General features: G+C 48.0%; 1 protein-coding gene across 2 annotated transcripts in view; it reads left to right on the plus strand.

The window, feature by feature from the left end:
• Positions 1-22,961, plus strand: part of PHIP (pleckstrin homology domain interacting protein) — a 339,129-nt gene that overhangs the window by 106,088 nt on the left and 210,080 nt on the right. For both annotated transcript variants that reach the window (XM_034766155.1, XM_034766156.1), the window contains exon 8: positions 15,830-16,051. In XM_034766155.1, coding sequence (XP_034622046.1) covers positions 15,830-16,051 — 222 coding nt within the window. The remainder of the gene's footprint in view (positions 1-15,829; positions 16,052-22,961) is intronic.

The raw sequence follows: 22,961 nt of genomic DNA on the forward strand, positions 1-22,961 counted from the left end.
TGCCTCTCATGGACTTTCTGTGCAATTCTGGGCAAGTCACTTAAACACATGTTCACAACTGGCCACTATTTGGTGTATTTCATTCTAGGTATCCAGTGTGAGACCTGGAGCCTTATTTTCAGAAGTGCTGAGCATGGAGAACTGCAACTGAAGTTAGTGGGAGCTGCAGATGCCCAGCACTTCTGCCAATAAGAAATTCTTGAGAGCTGAGCACAGGGTTGAGAGTCAGGAGACCTTGAGCTCTAATTCTGGCTGAAATTAAACACAAAATGCACATACCATGATATACTTAAGCATATTTATTCTTCAAACATTAAGTGGATTAAAAACTAACTGATAAGTCTCAAAATGTAATTGTAAACAGGGAATAATCATCCAGTGGGTGTGTTTCTCTTGGGGTCTTGCAAGGATTGGTTCTTGGCTCTGTACTATTTAACAGTTTTTTATCAGTGACCTGGAGGAAACATAGAACACCAATTCATTCCATGTTATTGTCTTGTTAATTACTAATAAAGTTTTCAGGTGACACACAGACTGGGGAAGTTGTGAATAATGAAGAGGGCAGGTCACTTTTAGAGAAATCTGGATCATTTGGGTATACCGGGCACAATCAATATGTGTTTTAATACAGCCAAATGTAACTAGGAAGAAAAAAATGCAGTTCATGCTTACAGGATGGCAGACCCTTTTCTGGTAAGCAGTGACTCTGCAAGAGACTTCGGGATCATAGTGGGTAATCAGCTGAATCTGAGCTTGAAGTGTGACTCTGGATACATCTACACTACAAAAAAAGGCCTGTGGCAGAGAGTCTCAGAACCAGGATCAACTGATTTGGTCTTGCGGAGCTTGTACTACAGGGCTAAAAATATCAGTGTGGAAATTTGGGCTCAGGCTTAAGCCTGGGCTCTGAAAACCAACAAGGGGGAAGGATCGTGGAGCCCAAACATCTGCACTGCTATTTTTAGTCCCGGAACTTGAGCCTGACTCAGTTGACCCAGGCTCTCAGACTTGCTGCCATGTGGTGTGGGGATCCCCCCACCCCCCCATATACAGGCATATCCTCCGTGGCAAAAAGAGCTAATGCAATCTTTGGATGTGTAAATGGGAATATCAAGTACAATAATTTTTAGCAACCTTTGATTTTACAGCATCTATTACGGGGTTGCAAAACTGTATGGAGAGCCGGGAAGGGAAGGCTTTGCCTCCCCAAACAACCTGGCCCCTGCCCTCTATCTGATCCCCTCCCACTTCCTGACTGCCCCCCTCAGAGCCCCTAGCCCATCCAACCCCCTCCCACTCCTTGTCCCCTGACCGCCCCCTCCTGAGACCCCCCCGACCCTAATCGCCCCTCCCAGGACCCCACCCCCATCCAACCCCCCCCGTCCCCTGACTGCCCCAACACATATCCACACCCCCGCCCCCAGACAGGCCCCCCGGGACTCCCAGGCCTATCCAACCTCCCCATTCCCGTCCCCTGACCGCCCCTTCCCTCCCGAACCTCCTCCCCATCCAACTGCCCCCTGTCCCCTGACTGCTCCCCGGAATCCCCTGCCCCTTATCCAACCCCCCGAGCCCCCTTACCATGCCGGTCTGGAAGCTGCGCCACCCGGCCGGAGCCAGACACGCTGCCGCGCTGCCCACCTCTGATCTATTACAAAGTTTGACCAAACCAATTTTAATGTGGATAGACCTGCTCAGTAAATACTGAGATGGTTGGAATAGGAGTGCAAGTATTTTAAAATTTTCAGAATTCTGAATTCATTTATCTTCTCTTGCATTATTTTATTTTTACAACATTCCAACATCTTGATGCAATAAGTTAACTGGGAGAGAACCTCTGTTAAAAACAGAGATTTCAGGTAGAAATCTAGATCTTCAATTCTGAATGCTAGAAAAGGAAGAAAACTGAAGATTATGATCTTTCTGCCTCATGTTAGTGAAGTAATAGGTTCCATAGCATCTCAATCATGTTTTTTATTTTACTCTTGTGTGGATCCAATTTTTTTGTTTGTTAGAACAGCCAGACTTCCACTCTGGCAGTGGTGTCATCAGTCTGTAGTCTGTCATGTTCCCCCTAAAAACATCTTGAATTATTTTTGTAAATTCTGAGCCCCTCAGTAGATTTCCTTGCGGTGTAAAACAGATAGTATGTTTTAATGAAGGTTCTTCTCAATTCCAGCATATTTGTAGTAGACAGATGCAAGTGTAGAGACATTTCTCTTCCTTAGAATTCTGCTGAGTATTGTTGGGAAGATGGGGCATCAGATACCCTTTTCAGACAGCTAACCAGGAGGCAGCTGGTGGCTGCAGAAGAAATTTTGAACTTGTAAGTCACATTGGAGGATGGTTAGGTCTTCTTTTTTCCCCCATTAACTTTTAGTATGCTGAACAACCGTGCATGAGAAATCTGGAACACTTGCACAAAAGAAACTTTAATCTTCTTTTACATTAGTCTGAGCACTTGGCAGAATTTTCCATATGATACTTTTCTTTGCATTTTTGGGTGGTATCTTCAGCAACTTGGATACAGTATTCTGCAGTTAGTTTAATCTGTTTTTGTGTCACAGCAGCCTCTGGTTGCTGGAAGGAAAAACTAAAGGAAAAGTTCTGCTCATGTCCTGTAGCCCAGGGATGGAGTATGCTTAGTCCAGATGGCATCTTCGGCTAATTTAGCTGCCAAACTCGAACAAGTCTCTACTGAGCCTGTGAGAGCTGAGGTTTCTCAGAGGATTATAATTTGGTCAGATTTGGGTGGCTCTTCATAGGGATGGCAAAAGGCACATCCCTGACACCCAGGGGATTCTTCCCCACCGCCACCACCTCTTGCCCAAATTCAGGCCCCTGCTCCAAATCATGGAGAGGCTAGAGCTTCTCAGCACAACAGTTAAAAAAACTCAGTATGGGCCAAACAACTTGTTTTTCCCTAATTTCATTTCCGGAAGTTGCTGACCTGGTTTTGCCGAATCTTTTTTTTTTTTTTTTTTTTTTTAATTCAGCTTGAAGCAGATACCTGGCATAGAAAATTTCAGACTGAACAATTTAATTTTGGCAAAGTTGATAAGAAACTGAAAACAAGGTCTTGTACAGTAACTCCTCACTTAACATTGTCCTGGTTAACATTGTTTCTTCGTTGTTACATTGCTGATCAATTAGAGAACATGCTTGTTTAAAGTTGTACAATGCTCCCTTATAACGTTGTTTGGCAAGCACCTGCTTTGCCCACTGCTTGCAGGAAGAGCAGCCCGTTGGAGCTAGCTGGCGGGGACTTGGAACTAGGGTGGACCGGCAGCCCCCCTATCAGCTCCCCTAAATTCCCCTATCAGTTGCCGGGCAGTTCAGCTATCCCTCCCCCCAATGCTGTGTGCTGCTGTACCTTTTCTCCAGGGGTGGGGATGGGACAGGACAGGACAGGGCTCAGAATGGAGGAAGCTTGCTGGCAGCAGCTGCTGTCTCAACTTGCTGATCTACTTAAAAAGGCAGTGTACTTAGAGTGGGGTCAGCATACTTAAAGGGGCAATGCATGTCTCTCTCTCACACACACGGTGTGTATCTCTGTCTCTCTCTCTTACACCCCCCCCCACACACACTGTGTCTCTATCTCTCTTTGCCATGCTGTCTCTCATCCCTCCATTCCTGCTCCCTTGTAGAGTGTGAGGCTACATTAACAACAATGTGTTAACCCTTGAGGGCTCTACCGAGTGCTAGTTCATCATTTAGCAGTAAGGCAGTCCCTGGGAAATATCCCACCCTCTGATTCCACCACCTCAACCAAGCTTCACAATCATCATTTCTGTGTACAGTATTAAATTGTTTGTTTAAAACTTGTAGTGTATATATGTGTGTGTATGTATATATATATGTGTGTGTGTGTGTATATATATGTATATATATATATATATATGTATATATATATATATATATATATATAGCCTTTTGTCTGGCGAAAAACATTTCTGTGGAACCTAACTCCCTCCCTCTCCCCCATTTACATTAATTCTTATGGGGAAATTGGATTCGCTTAACATCATTTCACTTAAAGTAGCATTTTTCAGGAACATAACTACAATGTTAAGCGAGGAATTACTGTAATTGAAAGTGTTAAGCAGCCTTAGCTATAGGCATCACTTCCAGCACTACCATGACACTAACTGTACCTGACAATAACTGTACATGACATAGTTACGAGTTACAAGAGATACCTTATGTGTGTAAATGAGAGGGAGAGAAATCTCTGACATATAGTTAAATATTCTGAAAAGTAATTTCTCTATATACAAGCAGTGTTGATTTCAGTATTCGTAAAGTTAACAAGGGATAGCTACCAAGGAACGAACTAATGGTTCGAGTAGTATGCTCTCACGCCTTTGGCAGTGACCTATGCTCAGTGTTTCAAAGAAAAGTGAAATGCCCTTTCTTTCTCTTTTTATAATACCTCTAGTGAATTGTGCAATACTTTCCTATTGGGCAGGGGTGAGTGGGGAATCTTTTCCTGACATTAGCTAAACAATCTGGTTCTTTCCTAAAGCATCAAAACTGATAACCCTCATTTTGTTCTAGCTGTAGTAGTGAACTGCGGATGATATATTTATTTCATATATCTAATCTTTTCTGAATTTTATTAAGCTATTTACCTCAGTATCTTGTGGCAGTGAATTACTTTTGTTAATTATGTTGCATTAGACTTCATATATTTGAACAGTGCTGCTGTTTCATTTTATAAAGTGCGCACAAGTGTGTATTCAGATGGTTTCTCTACCACTCATTTTTACATTCTTGTCTCCATGTTAAATATTTAGACTTCTTTAAAGATGGAGCCCCTATCGCATGCACATCCCTATGTTTTGTTGACCTTCTTTAGATTTTTCTGTTTGCTGTGGAACTATGGTATACTGCAGTAATGGGGGTATGAAACTATCCTGGAAAGAGACATACATGGGAAAGTTCAGTACTACTGAAGTAAAACTTGAACTGAGGATAAAGCAATAAAATATATTGGGATGCAAATCCCAGTGCATAAAAAAGCAAACTATGTGATATATTATATCCCTCTAGATCAAAATAGTACACAATATTGAGAGAGATAACATGCCATCAGACTACTAAAACAGGAATGTACAAATTCAAATATTTACTGCCCTAATTTCACATCGGGACATAGTTCGGAGAAGCAACGCTGTAATAATTGAAAGTTTGTTTTTAAAAATAGTTTTTTGTTTGTGCTTCTTTGCTCTTTTCTCAAATGATTCATTCATATTTTGCTACTTGGTTTTTAGGTTGTCAGATTCCATCCTATTTAAATACTTTAGTGTGTATTTTGATAGGTTAATAACATCCTCATCTTCATCTTCATCTCTGTTTATTTTGGATAAAATCAAGCAGAAACTGTCCTATTGTCTTAAACTTGTGCATTCAGCCTTTTACACTTAAATGTGTGTAACTGTGTTCTGTGACTTTCATTCTTCTTTAATTTAGTCTAGTAACCTCTCATCTTTATTTTCCTTGTGTGTGTGACATACATAGAATGTACTATAATAGTAATTTTTGTATTTAAAGTACACATGTTCTAATTATATAGTATCAGAGGGGTAGCCGTGTTAGTCTGGATCTGTAAAAAGCAACAGAGTCCTGTGGCACCTTATAGACTAACAGACGTACTGGAGCATAAGCTTTCTTGGGTCTGACGAAGTGGGTATTCGCCCACGAAAGCTTATGCTCCAATACATCTGTTAGTCTATAAGGTGCCACAGGACTCTCAATTGCGTTCTAATTATAATAATTTGTATATACAGAATATGCATATTAGACTGCATCTTAAAATTGGAGCCCTGAGCGATACAAAATGTATATCCGCGGATAGAAAGCTGATATCTGCGGAGCTGCAGGGCTCCAGTGACAATGAACAAGACCAGCAGAACTATGGCCAGTGACTGCGCCAGGAACTGCAGCGGCAACAGCAGCAGCATGTTGGGCCACTGCTCGTAGGAGCCAGCATCCAGCCTGGGCAGCTCCAGCATGGCTGTGCTTCCCCAAGCCCTGCCCACTGGGCCGGGCACCAGGTTCACTGGCAGCTATCACTGGTCATGTGTGCAAGCAGCTCACAGGCCCTGAGACAGGAGTCTCACCCTGCTGCGAGTGGCAGCCCGACATGCTGCTGCTTTTGACATTGCAGTTCCTAGCCTGGTCACTTGCCATGGCCCAGCCCTGCTAGTCTTGCTCATTGTTGCGAGAGCTCTGCAGCTCCATGGATATCTGCTTTATATCCGTGGATATACATTTTGTATCCGCGCCGAGCTCTGCTTAGAATTTCACTAAAATGCTAATTTAATTTCACTACAATGCTAATTCTATACTTATATTAACAGGAGCAATTTTTGTAGTATCTTTTAAATAGAACAACAGTATCTTGATGGAAAGAAACAGAAAATAAATATTTTAAGAATAGATATGAAAAGACTCTTTGCAAAACTAGTTTTGTAAAGAACAGAGTCTGGAAATGTGTTGGTTTTTTCAGAAGTTCTAGATGGCTCAATTCTGTCTTTTATGATAGTTAGAGAACCAGTATCAGACCAGTGTTACCAAATCTGAAGAATTTGTTCCCACCTTTGAAGTATCCTGAAAATCTTTTAGAATATCTTTCTTTATCCTCAAAATTTAGTATGTGACTCCAAGTTCTTCTTCGAGTGATTGTTCACGTCCATTACACATTAGGTGTACGCGCGCCGCGTGCACGGACGTCGGAAACTTTTTCCCTTAGCGGCTCCCGTCGGGCCGGCAGGCCCCCCTCCTTCCCGCCAGAGCGGCGCCCCGCTCCAGGGTATATATATCCCTGCCGACCCGACCCCTCCAGTTCCTTCTTACCGTCCGTGGCGGCATTGGAACAACTCTGTCTCTCGTCTGAGAGTGTCCCTTAGCAATAGTCATTAGTGTTATCTAGCAGTTATCAGTTAGTTTGTAGTAGTGTTGAGCCAGTAGTTAACAGCTCATTAGGGTACTTAAAGTTCCTGCCGTGGTTGTTTGTTCAGCCCCGGCACCGGCCCTGGGCGGCCGGGTATGCCGCACGCCCAAGGCTTCAAGGCTTGTGCCACGTGCCGCAGGCCTATGCCATTGAGCGACCCCCACGCCTCGTGTCTCCGTTGCCTGGGGGAGGCTCACCAGAAAGAGCGCTGCAAGATCTGCAAGGCCTTTAAGCCCAGAACTAAAAAAAAGAGGGACTTTCGCCTTAAGCAGCTGCTCATGGAGACGGCGTTACAGCCCTCCACTTTGACGGCACCATCTGCCTCCGTGCGGAGCGCCCCGGCATCGGTGCGGGAACCGGCGCCGGCGGGTCACCCGAAGCCCGCGGCACCGACCCAGCGGGGAAATACACGACGCCAATCGTCTTCGTCGGCAAAAGTGAAGGGCCAACCTAAGGCCCGAGGACGCTCCCCGCACAAGAGGGCGGCACTGGTAAAGACCTTGAGTGCCCCTAAGGCCGATACGGCCCCAACACGGACCCCGGTAGTGGCTCCGGTGCCGAAAGGCCTGTCGAGCCCCGGGATAGGCGCGTCGAGTGAGGATGATGGGCTGGAGGAGCTCGTGGAACAGCCCTCCACTCCGGACATGTTTGAGGCAGCTAAGGACCTCATTGCTTTGTCCGTCGAGGCCCCGGCACGCGCTGAGGGCGCTCCGCCGATGCTGCCGCGCAGAGGCAAGCCGGCGATGGTGCGCCCTTCATGGTCGCCGTCTCGGCACCGCTCCAGGAACCGGTCCCGGTCGAGCTCCGCCTCGGTGGACTCCCGGCTGCCCTCGGCGCAGGAAGCACCGCAGCAGTTGGGCTTCAACAAGCGGTCGGCACCGCGAAGCGTCGACGGTTCGTTACCCAAGGCCGACCAGCCGTAGCCATTCCCGGTCCCGCGATCACCGGTACCGTTCCAGGTCCAGGTCGACGAGGCGCTATTCCAGGTCCTGGTCGAGGAGGCGCTACTCCCCAAAACCGGACCGGCACCATCCTACGGCCCCACCGTGGCCTTCCAGTCTCGGGGACTGACTCAGACCGGTACGGCGGGTATGCCCATAGGTCACAGGCCAGCAGGGACTACGGTCAGTCCCAATGGGGCCAACTGAGCCAATGGCCATTCTGGACACCCTGGGCCTACCACCAGCAAGGGCCCCCATCGAGGGCCTCGAGATCCGGGCCATCCGGGTACCGATCCCGCTCCCTGCGGCACCGCCCGACATCGTATAGGGAGGCAACGGTCTCTAGACCACCGGAGCGGGAAGGAGTGGACTCGGCACCGAGTACGGTGCCGTCCCAATCCCACGCTGCGGGTCAGGCCGCAGAGGAACAACTGGCTGATGCCGGATTGCAGGACAATGAGGATGGGCAGAAGGCTCCGACCTCTTCCTCCTCGCCAGACGAGGCGGTAGCGGGCACACTGGTGTCCGGCCCTCCCCCGATTGACCATCGGGCACACCAAGACCTGCTTCGCCGGGTAGCCCTCAATCTGGGCTTGCAAGCGGAGGAGACTGTAGAGCAGGACGACCCCATGGTCGATATCCTGAGCCCAGAGGGCCCCTCCAGAGTCGCTCTCCCAATTATATGGACAGTACAGTCCAACTATAAGACGGTGTGGCAAACACCGGCCTCCAGTGCGCCAACTGCAAAAGGCGTGGAGAGGAAATACTTCGCCCCATCTAGAGGGTTTGACTTCCTTTTTCTACACCCATCCCCCTGTTCGCTGGTGGTCTCGGCGGTCAACGAAAAAGAGCGGCATGGCCAGCAGGCTCCTGCCCCCAAGGGCAAGGAAGCTAAGAGATTGGACTTATTCGGGAGGAAAGTCTATTCATCTGGGGGCCTTCAACTGAGGATCGCCAATCAGCAGGCGATTCTAAACAGGCACAATTTTAACTCTTGGGCATCAGTTGCCAAGTTTAAGGACTCCCTCCCACCTGACGCGCATCAGGAGTTCACGGCCCTGGTGGATGAGGGAATGGCAGTGGCCAAGACCTCATTGCAGGCCGCACTAGACTCAGCCGACGCTGCGGCTAGAACAATTGCGTCAGGAGTCGTGATGAGGCGTTCAGCGTGGTTGCAGGCTTCAGGTCTCCCGCCAGAGGTGCAGACCACGCTACAGGACCTCCTGTTTGAAGGTTCGGGCTTGTTTTCCGACCAGACGGACGCCAGGCTACATAGCCTTAAGGACTCACGAGCGACCCTTAAGTCGTTGGGTATGCATACTCCGGTAACGCAGTGTAAGCCCTTTAAACCCCAGCCACCGCAAAGGCAATACCACCCTCGCCCCCGACACGAGCCGTACCGCCGTCGAGGCAGGGATAACAGACGGAGACGTAACAATACGCCTAACCAGGGCCAGAGTCACGGCCAGGGCAAGCCACAGCCAGGGAATAAACCAGGCTTTTGAAGCTACGCCCGAGGACAGCGTACCATATTCCATACCGGATCCTCCTCTGTTTTTCAAAGACCGCCTGTCCCATTTCTACCGGGCATGGTCGCGCATAACATCGGACCAATGGGTCCTGCGCACAGTGAAGGCTGGCTATACCCTCCAGTTTTCCTCGCCCCCTCCCTGCCATCCCCCTTCCCCGTCCCTCTTCAAGGACCCTTCTCACGAGCAACTTCTCACGCAGGAGGTTCAGACCCTTCTTGCTGCTGGAGCAGTAGAAGAGGTCCCAAGAGACCTGAGGGGAAAAGGATTCTACTCCAGATACTTCCTGATCCCCAAGGCAAAAGGAGGCCTCCGTCCTATTTTGGACCTGCGCGATCTAAACAAGTTTCTGATCAAAGCTCGCTTCCGTATGGTCTCCCTGGGAACTATTATCCCATCCCTGGATCCGGGGGATTGGTATGCTGCCCTCGATATGAAAGATGCCTATTTTCACATCGCAATCAATCCGGCTCACAGGCGATTCCTGCGCTTCGTTGTCGACCAGCGCCATTTCCAATTTACGGTCCTGCCCTTCGGCCTGGCGTCAGCACCACGAGTGTTCACGAAATGCATGTCCGTGGTAGCAGCCTTCCTTCGAAAGAGAAGGATGCGTGTGTTCCCGTACCTGGACGATTGGCTACTCGCGGGCAGGTTGGAGGCCGAGGTCCGATCCCACGTGACGCTGGCCTTGCGGACGTTCGACAAGCTCGGCCTCCGGGTCAATGTGCCCAAGTCCACGCTAGTCCCCACACAGAGGCTGGACTTCATAGGTGCAACCCTGGACTCGGTAACCGCGCAAGCGAGTCTACCGGAGGCACGGTTCATGTCAATTCACAGAGCCGTAAGCTCGGTCCAAAAGTTCCCCACGACAACGGCAAGGTGTTGCATGCAGCTTCTGGGTCATATGGCAGCTTGCACACACGTGGTCAGACATGCCCGCCTGAGGCTCCGGCCTTTACAGTTGTGGTTCGCCCACACGCATCGCCCCAACAGAGACCCATTGGATCAAGTAGTCACGATCCCAAACCAGGTGCTCAGCTCGCTACGCTGGTGGCTCGATCGCCAACAGGTATGAGAAGGGATCCCCTTCGCTGCCCCACAGCCCACTCTGACGTTGGTAACAGATGCATCGGACCTGGGTTGGGGGGCGCACCTGGGGGAACTGCGGACCCAAGGGCTGTGGTCCAGAGAAGACAAGCTGCTTCACATCAATCTAAAGGAGCTAAGAGCGGTTCGCCTCGCCTGTCAGACTTTCCGCGCCACCATAAAAGGTCACAGCGTGGCAGTCCTGACGGACAACACTACCGCCATGTTCTATATAAACAAGCAGGGCGGGTCCCGGTCTTCTCCCCTCTGTCACGCGGCACTCCAATTATGGAACTTCTGTATAGCCCATGCGATACACCTCATTGCGACGTATCTTCCGGGGATTCAAAACGGCTTAGCAGACAGCCTCAGCCGATCCTACCGAATGCACGAATGGACGTTGAGGCGAGACGTCCTGCATTCGATCTTCCGGAGGTGGGGCTTTCCCCGGGTGGATCTATTCGCCACCAGGGACAACAGCCAATGCCCTCAGTTCTGTTCGTTCCAGAACCTGAGCCGGGGATCATTAGCAGATGCTTTCATGATCCCATGGGGAGGGAGCCTGAGATATGCCTTCCCTCCGTTCCCACTCATACACAAGGTTCTCCTCCTTCCTGCTGGAACTGTCCATAGCCGATCCAATCACCCTCCCCCTCCATCGCGACCTAGTCACGCAAGACAAAGGTCGCCTACTTCACCTGAACCTGTCTTCGCTACATCTCACGGCATGGTATCTCTCTGGCTGAATGATGCAGAACACAGGTGCTCTCACCAAGTTCAGCAAATCCTCCTTAATAGTAGGAAGCCCTCTACAAGAGCGACCTAACTGGCAAAATGGAAAAGGTTCTCCCACTGGTGTGAGCCTCAACGCATACAGCCTTTACAAGCCTCAGTTCCGTCGATCTTGGACTACCTACTGCACCTCAAGAATCAAGGGCTTGCGCCCGCCTCAATTAGAGTTCACTTAGCCGCTATTTCGGCTTTCCATCCGGGAGAGTTGGGAGGGTCAGTGTTCTCCAACCCCACAGTGGCCCGATTCCTCAAGGGGCTGGAAAGGGTATTTCCCTACTCGCGCCCGCCTGTCCCGGCGTGGAGTCTGAACCTAGTCCTAACAAGACTCATGAGTCCTCCCTTTGAGCCCCTAGCCACTTGCTCCCTCACGCACCTCTCGTGGAAGGTGGCGTTTCTCGTGGCCATCACGTCGGCCAGAAGGGTATCGGAATTGAGGGCCCTCTCTTCGGAACCACCCTATACAGTGTTCCATAAGGATAAGGTGCAACTGAGGCCGCACCCCAAATTCCTCCCAAAGGTGGTATCACAGTTTCACATGGGGCAGGACATTTGCCTACCGGTGTTTTTTCCTAAACCCCATACGGACCCTCACCACCGCAGCCTACATACCCTAGATGTCCGAAGGGCGTTGGCATTTTACCTGGAACGGACCAGGTCGTTCCGCAGAACACCCCAGCTGTTCATTGCTATTGCGGAACATATGAAAGGCTTGCCTATCTCGACACAGCGCTTGTCGGCATGGATTGTGCATTGTATACGCACTTGTTATGAACTCGCCAATGTTCCGGCCCCGGAGATCCGGGCCCACTCGACTAGAGCCCAAGCGTCCTCAACGGCCTTCTTGGCGCAGGTCCCTATCCAGGAGATCTGTAAGGCAGCTACCTGGTCGTCCGTACATACGTTCACAGCCCACTACGCGATCCATCATCAGACCAGAGAGGACGCGATGGTTGGTCGGGCTGTGCTACAGTCAGTTGTACCTTGACTCCTACCCACCTCCAATGGTAAGCTTGGGAATCACCTAATGTGTAATGGACGTGAACAATCACTCGAAGAAGAAAGAACAGTTACTTACCTTCTGTAACTGTTGTTCTTCGAGATGTGTTGTTCACGTCCATTACACTTCCCACTCTCCTTCCCCTCTGTTGGAGTCTCTGGCAAGAAGGAATCGGAGGGGTCGGGTCGGCAGGGATATATATACCCTGGAGCGGGGCGCCGCTCTGGCGGGAAGGAGGGGGCCCTGCCGGCCCGACGGGAGCCGCTAAGGGAAAAAGTTTCCGACGTCCGTGCACGCGGCGCGCGTACACCTAATGTGTAATGGACGTGAACAACACATCTCGAAGAACAACAGTTACAGAAGGTAAGTAACCGTTCTTTTTCTTTATTTCACCAACTTCAAACTGGGCTCTGAATACAGAATTACATGTCTACCCCGATATAACGCTGTCCTCAGGAGCCAAAAAATCTTACCACGTTATAGGTGAAACCGCATTATAGTGAACTTGCTTTGATCCACCGGAGTGCGCAGCCCCGCGCCCCGGAGCGCCGCTTTACTGCGTTATATCTGAATTCGTGTTATATTGGGTCGCGTTATATCGGGGTAGAGGTGTATTAATTTGCTTGTTGACATTTTAATGGTGGTCACCACCAGAATTTTTCCCAAATGTAATTACTTTATCTTCATAACACAGTTGTCAGATAAGATGGTATTATCTCCATTTCACAGATGGGAAGTAGAGGCACAGAGAGACTAACCAAATTCTTGGTGCCCTACTTGAGATATCTAGGGCCTGTTTTTTTCCAGAGTATTTAGTATTATAAAATACTTCATATGTTCAGAGCAGAGCTATCATTGACTTCATTTTTCTGTGAGTGCTTAGTACTTCTGCAAATCAGACCCCAGGGTCTCAATTTGGGCACCCAGAACATGAGGAATGTGAAAAATTTGCTTAAATGACTTGTCCAACACGTCTTTCAACTTCTGCAACAGCCTCATGGACTACAGTGGGGTTGAAACCTTTAGACATACAGACAGTTGTCTACCACTACGCTCATAGTATCTGATAACAGTTGTAGGTTGTCCACCTCTGTGACTGGACCAACCACTAGAGAGGGAGATAAAATCTACATTTTGCCAGCGATTTTTACAGCTGTTTGCAGACAGCATCAGAAGAATTTCAAAATTTTAGAATCTTGGTTCTATTCTATTCTTGGTTCTGGAGGGGAGAGTGTTCTAGTGCATGGGTTCCCAAACTGTGGTACGTGTACCACTGGTCATATGTGAGTATATTGGAAGTGACCCTCTACAACAGGCTGGTCTGTCCCCTTTAAGGTGTAATTGGATTTGGGCCAACAAACCCACCACTGTTCCATGACGTGGCCCCTTTTAAGGAAACAGGTATTCAAGGGAGTAGCAAACTAGTTGGGCAGTGGGGTCAGATGTTAATCATGTATTTACCTCCATAACATGATAAAACTCAGGTGCTGGGTGACTCCAAGAGTCACAGGGCAGACAGCCTGGAGAAGAGAAGGAGAGCATCAATTCAGATCAGGGGTTCTCTGGCTTGGAAACCAGAAGGGAGACTGGTGGGCTGGGGAAGCCTGCCTGAATCACAGCACAACCCAAGGAGGGCTGTGAGGCTCCAGAACCAAGGGAAAGAAGTACATGAGTTCAAGGACCAAGGGAGGCTGTGTGGAATGGGATTGGAATCTGGATACTGGTGGGGTGGGGAAGTATACTTGAATCACAGCACGGCCCCATAAAGGAGGGCTGTGGAATCCCTCAACCAAGAGAAAGGAGTTGTGAATTTGAGGACCAGGGTACTCGAGTTATTTACTAATTGTAGACAGAGCTGCTCTCCCTGGTACTGCTGGTCTCTTTTGCACTCTCCTTTTTCTCTTTAGTTTTATCTCAGTTCCTTGACTAGATTCTTCTCAGACTTTCTCATGTCCATATTAAACTTTCCTCTCTTGCCACCACTTCAAGGCCCCCTACTGTTGTTGTTACTGTAGCATCCTCCTTTTCTAACTGTCAAGGAACTTTCTTACAATATTTCATCCTTTCTCCTCTATCTAGGACATCACCCAAATCATTCCAGTTTCCGCTTTAATAATAATAGAAAAAAAATCATCCCATATATATTACATTATACTTCGCATATTATTTGGATGGGAAGAGAGAGTAGGTTCTTTCTAGGCCGCTGTCATTCTGTAAATCTAACTTGTAGGCATGGCACATATCATGTGATACCAGAACTCAAGGCCCAGAATCCCCTCTTCTCTTGCAGTCCCTCTTAATTAATGAATTATATCTACGTGCCAGCATAAGGCCTGGGCCTCATAGATGTGCTGCAACAAATTGGATTTTTTTTAGCTGAGTTATAACTGGAACCTGTTCAATTTTACAAAAAGTGGTGATGACAGATGTCTGACTCTCATCCATTGTCTCTGATTAGAGTTCATAAAACATTAGTTGTTAACTTTCTGGGGTGAAGTTTTTAACTTGCTGGGGTGTATATCCCTATGGAGAGGAAGAATAGTCCCAGTGGTAAGGGCCTGTGACTCCGGAAATATGGGCTCAATTCCCTGCTCTGTCACAGACTTCCTGTGCGACTAAAGCAAGTCATATAGGGCCCAATTTTTAAAAGTATTTATGTGCAGATAGGCACCTAGTGGGATTTTCAAAAGCACTGAGGTGTCTGACACTAGTTACCTATCTACATCTTTGTGCTCTCTGGGACGGTATGGACAGACCTTTCATTTGTTCCCAGGGTCTTGGATTTCATTTAAACCAAAACCAAACATCTATTATGGTTTCAAAGGAAACTGTCAAAATGTGAATTTACTGTAACTGGGACAGAAATGTCTGCCTGAGTTTGCAGAGATCCTGGAGCAGCTCTGAGTGTTGTGAATTGCCCCATTCATCTCAATGGGCATTAATAAAGATTTTTTTATGCTTTAAAAGTTGTCTGTTTCACTGCATATTAAAGCATGCCAGAAAGGTGAGGAAATATATTCTGAAGATATACGGTAGCATTTCTTAAATTGGGAGTGCATGAAGGACTAGCTGGCGCAGAGAGAGAATAGAAATACAGGTATAGCATAAAATATTAAATTTAACATAAATAAATACAAGGAACACTGTACTGATTCATTATTAATTTTTATATTAAATATAACTTCAGTTTTAAAATATAAATTAGGCTGTTTGCAGTATCTACAGTTTGTTGCCCTGGCGTTTTGCAGAAACTAAAAGACCTTGCTAAAGAATTTAGATCCAGCTTGCTGCAGGGCTTGTGTGTATAGATGCATAATTTGTATATACTGTTCGCACTTAGCATACTTTGTATTCTGCTTGCACATTCTTCTGCAGCTTTCCTCTGCAGCTTTCCTCAATATATTCAGACTGTAGTGAGAAGTGGTTTACAATGAATGTCACAAATTTTGTTGTTTTAGTTAAATAACATAGGTATGGGACATCAGAAGAGATAATTATATGGTTGTGATGATTGCTGCCTTGTTTTTAGGGTTCTGATGATTGCCTTGTAAAAATCTGGGCAACAGATGATGGAAGGTTGTTGACAACTTTAAGAGGACATGCAGCTGAAATATCTGACATGGCTGTGAACTATGAAAACACCATGATTGCTGCAGGGAGCTGTGATAAAATGATCAGAGTTTGGTGTCTTCGAACATGTGCACCCTTAGCAGTTTTGCAGGGTCACAGTGCATCCATAACATCACTACAGGTAACAATCTTTCTGTCTTTCTACAAATCACATAAGTGAGGAAGTGGATTGCAGCAATAACAGTTTTTTTCTGTGAAGTTTGTTTTAGTAAGAAATGTGCAACAGGTAATTCAATTGTAAAGGATGGACAAGGAGCTTTGAAAAATTGAGTGGTCCCTTTAGTTATTTTTTTTTTGTATGTGTCATAAATGTGCGAAAGATTCAAGGCATGATTTTTGTCCCGAAGATCTGATCCCGAAGATTCTGTTCTGATTCTGCAAAAACACATGCTTCCCTTTATGCACATGTATAGTCCTGTTGAAGTCAGTGGGACTACTTGTATATAAAGTTAGGTACGTAAGTCTTTGCAGGACCAACACCTAAGTTATGCACAAGTGATGATAAATATTGGGTGTGGTAGAGAGAAGATTGTCAAGCATTAAAAGAACAAGTTCATTAGATTATTTGTTTAATAATTCACAGCACTTGTCATTTATAAAAGAGAGCTTATTGTAAGGCTGTTTCTATTCCTTATATTTGTAAAGGTCTTTCCTTGGGTGCTTGTCCCTATTGGTGTTTCACTCTAGGTGCACATGCACCCAAGATTGGAGATTTTTTGCTAGCAGTGCCTGTTTCCATCTGTGCATACTTGGACTGAGATGTAGCTCTCGTTTTTTTTTTTTTTTTATTTTATTTTTTTCAGTTCAGTATCTTTGGACTGTATTTTTAAGAGAACTTAAATGTTTGTGCAAAATAAAATCCATACCCCTCCTTCTTTTGTTTAGTATTATGTGAATTGATTATGCTAAAATCTCCCGACTTCAGATACTGTGAAGTGAGCACTTCCCTCTCAGCGATGACTCTACTTGCTGCCTTTTTGTTTGAGGGGACATGAGACTCGCCTAAAGTGCTGTATCTGTAGGTTATTTTCCGAAAGAACAAGCAATTCCAGGGAGATGAGGCTAAAAATGTGGGGGTTTTGTTTTTTGTTTTTTCCCCTCTCCAAGTGGTCAGCCTCAAATTTGGGCCCACCTGACGCCCCTGTACAATGGACAGAAGAGCCAGAGTGTGCTTCTTTCAGCTTGGCATTGGTTAGCTCCAGAGCGCATGCAGTTAAGCTTACCTTAAAGGATAGGAGGAGCCAGGGGAAAGTAGAAGCGAAAAGTTAAACACCCTCCCAAGGAAATGAGACAAAGTTCCCCTTATATCATCATCATCTTCTTCTTCTTTTTCTTCTTCTTCTTTTTTTAAAGTTGAAATTGCCTCTTCGTTCCAAGATGAGTGAAGCTCCACAACCTGGTGCAGGTACAGATGGAGCATTGAAAGAGTGTGGAACCAGCACTGCGGCACTGATGTCATAGGACCCTATGATCATGCCCAGTACTAAGTCTCTTGTTACAGTACCCACCATCGGCATAAGCTGCTACCACATCATTGATACCAATTGATGCATTGTAGAAAGCAGATCAGTACTGAGTGCTTCATCAACAGTAAAGAGACTGATCCAGCTTCACAGTACTGATTCAATGTGTGGTATTAGGGGACCTACAAATGTCTGAGCCCAAATCCCCATTGCTGTCAGGAGGCTTACATTTATCTCCAGTACAGGACTCAGTTACTTCCTCAGTACCAGTCTCCTCCCTGCTACTAATCTTAAAAGAGGGACAGCTTCATTTCAGTCCCATTCCCACTGTTCCTCCTCTGGAGTCAGATGTATCATATTCATTATCTGACTCCCAGAACAGAGTGAGCAATTCACTTACGTATTTCCCTACAGCCTGTTCATAATACTATAAGAACAGCCATACTGGGTCAGACCAATGGTCCATCTAGCCCAGTATCCTGTCTTCTGACAGGGGCCAGTGCCAGATGAACAGAAGAGGGCAATTGCATTTGATCCATCCCCTGTGGTCCAGTCCCAGCCTCAAATTTTGGCTCAGAAAGGTAGTCCAAGATGTCCCATTATTCCAGATAAAGGGGTTATCAGGCTCCTCATATGCCCTGATATCCATCTCCCTGAGGGCCCCCCCCCCTTTTTTTTTTTTTTTACTGGTACGGTGCTGTTCAGTGGCCATATTGGGAACTCAGGGACTCTTATAGGAGACATCCTTTCCAGTATCCTCTCAAAGAGAGTGATGAAGAGAAAGAAGCAGAAGTTCGTTAAGCCTCGTGGGTCTTCTGTGCATACTCAATATCAGGAGGAACTCTCTGAAGGAAAAGACTAGCTCAGCCTCTGAAGTCCTTTCCTTGTCTTCTGTGGATGAGGCAGTGATACCAGCCTCACTATTATGTACTGACTACTTTAAGAACTTTTAAGAACTCATGAAGAGGGTAGTGAATTTGTTCCAAATACTGTTAGAGGAAGTCCTGAGAGGCTCTTTATAAACTATTAGATATCCTTCATACTGTTATGCTGGGGCAAATCATGCGTCTGATTAATGATGCTCACTTGGAGCCTGCAAAGACTGTATGGCATACTCCTGCTATTATTTATTCTTCTTCTAAAAAGACTGAGAAGAAATATTATTTTCCTGCAAAAGAAGCTGAATACTTGTACTTCCATCCAGTACTATGCTATCTTTTGGTAGCTGCAGCTAATGAGAGAAATAAACAGTACTATTCTAAGAGAGCCCCATTTAATTCTAATGTAAAGCATTTAGACTTTTTGGACAAAAACTATTCTGTTGTAAGTCTGCAGTTTCAAATTTCTAATTACCAAGTTCTCATGGCAAAGTATGATTTTCACAACTATAATAAATTCACAAATTTTGTTCACAAGATGCCAAAGGAATACAGGGAGCCATCTCGGTCATTGATAACGGAATGTCATTTAATAGCAAGACCTTCATTACAGGCTTGCTTATATGTGGCAGATACCACTTCATGCTCTTTGGTAACCTCTATCATGATGTGTTGATCATTGTGGCTTAAGTCTTTGAGTATTCTGGAAGAAGTCCAAGCCATAGTGAATAACCTTCCAATAGGGCACCCTGATCTTTTCAGTGAGAGAACAAATGGGTCCCTCCACTCTTTTAAGGATTCCCATGCTGCCTTATGTTCTTTAGACATTTATACTCCAATAATAAAAAGGAAATATGGTAAACTTCAATCTTACCCTAGACAGAGGACAACTCCGTCCTCTTTTTACTAGCTGAGGTCTCCAGAACCTCAAAGGAAAAGTCAGAAACTACAGAAGAGAAATCTGTCTGCTTTCTCTTTGCAGTCTGTGCTGACCAGCAAGCATCCCTTTTGATGGGATTGTGGAGAGCTGCAAAATAATCATTCCTCTAGATCTGGCTGCTGCTCCTTTTTCCCAGACTCCTATTGGAAACTTTCTCTTTTCCAGTATGGGAGAGCATAGAATGCTGTAATAGACAAGGGGATGTTAAAAATTATTACAACTGTTCATGTGATTCAATTCCATGCTTTTCCCACTCCCTACCCACCTTCCCTATTCCTTTTCAGGAACCCCTCTCAAAGGAGACTTCTTGTCCAGAAAGAGGATTCTCTCCTTCCTTTCTGAGCAATAGAAGCTGTGCCTCATTAACACCAAAGCGAAGCTTTTTTACTTCAAATATTTTCTTGTACCCAAGAAGATGGGAGGTTGGAGGCCACTCCTGGACCTTAGAATGCTCAGCACTTTCATTCACCATTTGAAATTTAAGCATGGTTACCTTAGCTTCCATAATACTGTTGTTAGATCTGGGAGATGGGTTTACAGCTGTTGACCTCCAGAATTATTTCCACATAAATATATTATCTTGTACACGAGATTTCTGATTTGTGATTGGTCCAAATCATTACCTATTTAGGGTTCTTTCTCTTTGGCCTGACACTGGCACCAGGGGTATTTACCAAGTGGTGGCTGCTTTCCTAAGATAACAGGGCACGATAGACTGTTTATATCTGGGCAACTGGCTTCTCAAGCGAAAGTCCTATCAAGAAGTTCAAAACTCTATGTGAATGGCTCCCCAGCTTTTCCAGACTCTCTGTTTGAGAGTAAAAGAAGAAAAGTCAGTTTTAACACCAACAGAATGTATAGAGTTTACTGGCCTGATACTGTATTCCAGGACAGCAAAAGAGTACTTACCTCACAACAGATTCCAGACTATATCCAGCCTCATCATCCAACTTCAAGTGGTTCTTCTTCGAGTGATTGCTCATGTGTATTCCACAGTAGGTGTGCATGCTCGCCACGTGCACCGGTGCCAGAAGTTTTTTCCCTAGCAGTACCCGTAGGGCGGGAGAGCCCCCTGCGACCCCTGGAGTGGTGCCAGCCGGACGCGGTATAAGGGGAGCTGCGCGCTCCCCTCATCCTCAGTTCCTTCTTGCCATCAGTGAAAGTGTGTCGGAACTGCTTAGCTCCAGCCTTGCTGCAGCTTGTCCCCAGAACGGTTTGTTCGGTAGTACCTGTAGTCAGTTTAGTTTTCAGTGAAGTTTACTTAGTTAGTGAGCCCAGGCCAGAGCATGCCCCGGGATTTAAGTCGTGCGGCTCCTGTGAGTGTTCTGTGCTAAGGAGTGACCCGCACACAGACTGTTTGCGCTGCTTGGGAGAAACCCATATCAGCGAAAGGTGCAAGATCTGCAAGTTGTTCAAGCCCTGGACTAAAAAAGAAAGGGACATTAGACTCCGGGCCATCCTGATGGAGTCGGCACTGGCCCCGACCCCGGCATGCCACTCCGATCCGGTACCCAGCACCGCGGCGTCGGTACGCGGAGATCCTCCGGTACATTTGACTAGTCGGCACCGCTCCCCTTCCACAGAGCATGCCAAGAGGACCGGAAAGACTCCCTCTTCGCAACGGCACCAAGGGAAGTCTGGGACAGAGACTAGGCCAATGTCGGGTAATCTTCCCTCCCCATCAGGCCCTAGGCCGCCGACTCACACGGAGCGGAGTAGCCCGGCCCTTCGGAGCAGGCCTCTCCGGTTGTCTGGATGCCATCTGCGCCTGAAGTCCTCCAGGCAGCTAATGACGTCATGTCCATGCCGGTGTCAGGAGCCCCACCGATGTTGGCCCCACGCTTCCAGAGGCAAGCCACCACTGGGATTGCCGCAGTCGCCACCGGCCCGGTACCAGTCTCGGTCGAGGGAACATTCCCGACACCGCTCACCGCCCAGTGACCGTTCCCAGTCCAACGCATAAGGTCCATGTGGATCGCCCTCGACGCCGGCTAGACTGTCTTCACGGCGCAAGCACAGACGAGACTGCAGCGGATGTCGCCAACGGTCCTTGTCTCGAAGGTGGTACCGCAGTCGGTCAAGGCATGACCGTTGACGCCGTTCCCGCTCGGAATCCCACTCAAAGTCTCCGCCAAGGCCAGCTCCTCACCGTCACGGGTCTGCCCATCGAGACTGCTCGCAGAGCAGCTACTACCGTCGGTGCCGTTCTCCTGCCTCGAGGTCGCGGTCCCATGGTCGACGTAGATCCCGGCACCGCCGCCACTCCTGGTCTGAAGGCAGCAGCGTGTCATCCGCCAGCCTGACCTCCGCTCACAGTCGCCCGCCTAAGGCCAGGCTAGCTAGCCTGATCGGCCAGCCCCGCCGGTGCCTCAGGAAGTGCCATGGCACCATGCGTCGTGGCCAGCCCAGTGGTACCAGTGGGCATCATGGCCTCCGGCGCAGCCCCCAGTGGGGGCTTGCTCAGTAGCCGGGGCATCGGAAGCACTATCAGCCTCCATCCCTAGACCGCTAAGGAAAGAGTCGACGGACTCATTTCCTCAGTGCCGTGCCCGGAGTCTGACCAGGTGGTGGACCCTCCGGTGCTGGCCGACACCCAAAGCCCCGCACCGGCCTCCTCACCCCGTCCGGAGGAGCTGATTGCGGCCCTACCCCCCCTCCGTCCCGCAGGAGGACTACCAGGCCCATCAAGAATTACTAAAAAGGGTGACAGCAAGCCTCCATCTCCAGGCAGAGGAAATGGAAGAGCCCTCAGACTCTCCGTTCAATGTTCTGTCCCCCTCGGCACTGGGCAGGGTGGCCTTGCCGCTCCACGAAGGAGTGGCGAAAATTTCAAGTGCCCTGTGGCAAACACCAGCCTCATTGGCTCCCATCTCTAAGAAGGTGGAGCGCAAGTACTTTGTACCCACTAAGGGGCATGAGTATCTGTATACCCACCTGGCGCCCAACTTCTTGGTGGTTGAGTTGGTCAACCACAGGGAGCGATGAGCAACCAGCCCTGACCCCAAAGAAGAAAGACTCTCGGAAGCTGGATGCTTTTGGGAAAAAAATGTATTTGTCATCAAGTTTCCAGCTGAGAGTAGCAAACCATCAGGCTCTCGTGGGTCGCTACAAGTTTAATCTCTGGGGATCCCTCCCCAAGTTCGAGGACTCCCTCCAGGAGCGCAATAGAAAAGGGTTTAAGGCGCTCGTGGAGGAAGGGGCAGCTACCACCAGGGCATCTCTGCAGGCCACTTCAGATGCAGCGGACACGGCTGCATGGTCCACAGCCTCGGCGGTGTCCGTGAGACGGGCGTCCTGGCTTCTGCTTTCTGGGCTATCTAGTGAAGCGCCGTCATCAATGCAGGATCTCCCTTTTGATGGGACGGCGCTGTTTGCGGAGAAAACAGACACAAAGCTGCACGGCATGAAAGACTCCCGCACGACCCTCCAGACCCTGGGCCTCTATGTCCCTGCTCTGGCAAAACCCAAGTTCAAGTTACAGCAGGCTCCCGCCCGGGCTGCCCTCCCAAAATACGAGGCCGCCCATAAGAAGCAACGGGACTATAAGAAACGTGCGCAAAGACAATACCGGCCCGTCCCCCCAGCCTGGGTCCTCTAAGGGCAAGCAGGCAGGTAAAAGGCGTTTTTGACAGGACACTCGGGGGTACACTGTCAGTTTTCAGCAGGAATCCATCCCCAACAAAGCTCCCTTTTTCCAATTGATTGTGTGCGTTCCTCCCGGAATGGTCGCGGTTCACCTCGGATCGTTGG

This window comes from Trachemys scripta, chromosome 3, assembly GCF_013100865.1.
Source record: "Trachemys scripta elegans isolate TJP31775 chromosome 3, CAS_Tse_1.0, whole genome shotgun sequence".
NCBI lineage: Eukaryota > Metazoa > Chordata > Testudines > Emydidae > Trachemys > Trachemys scripta.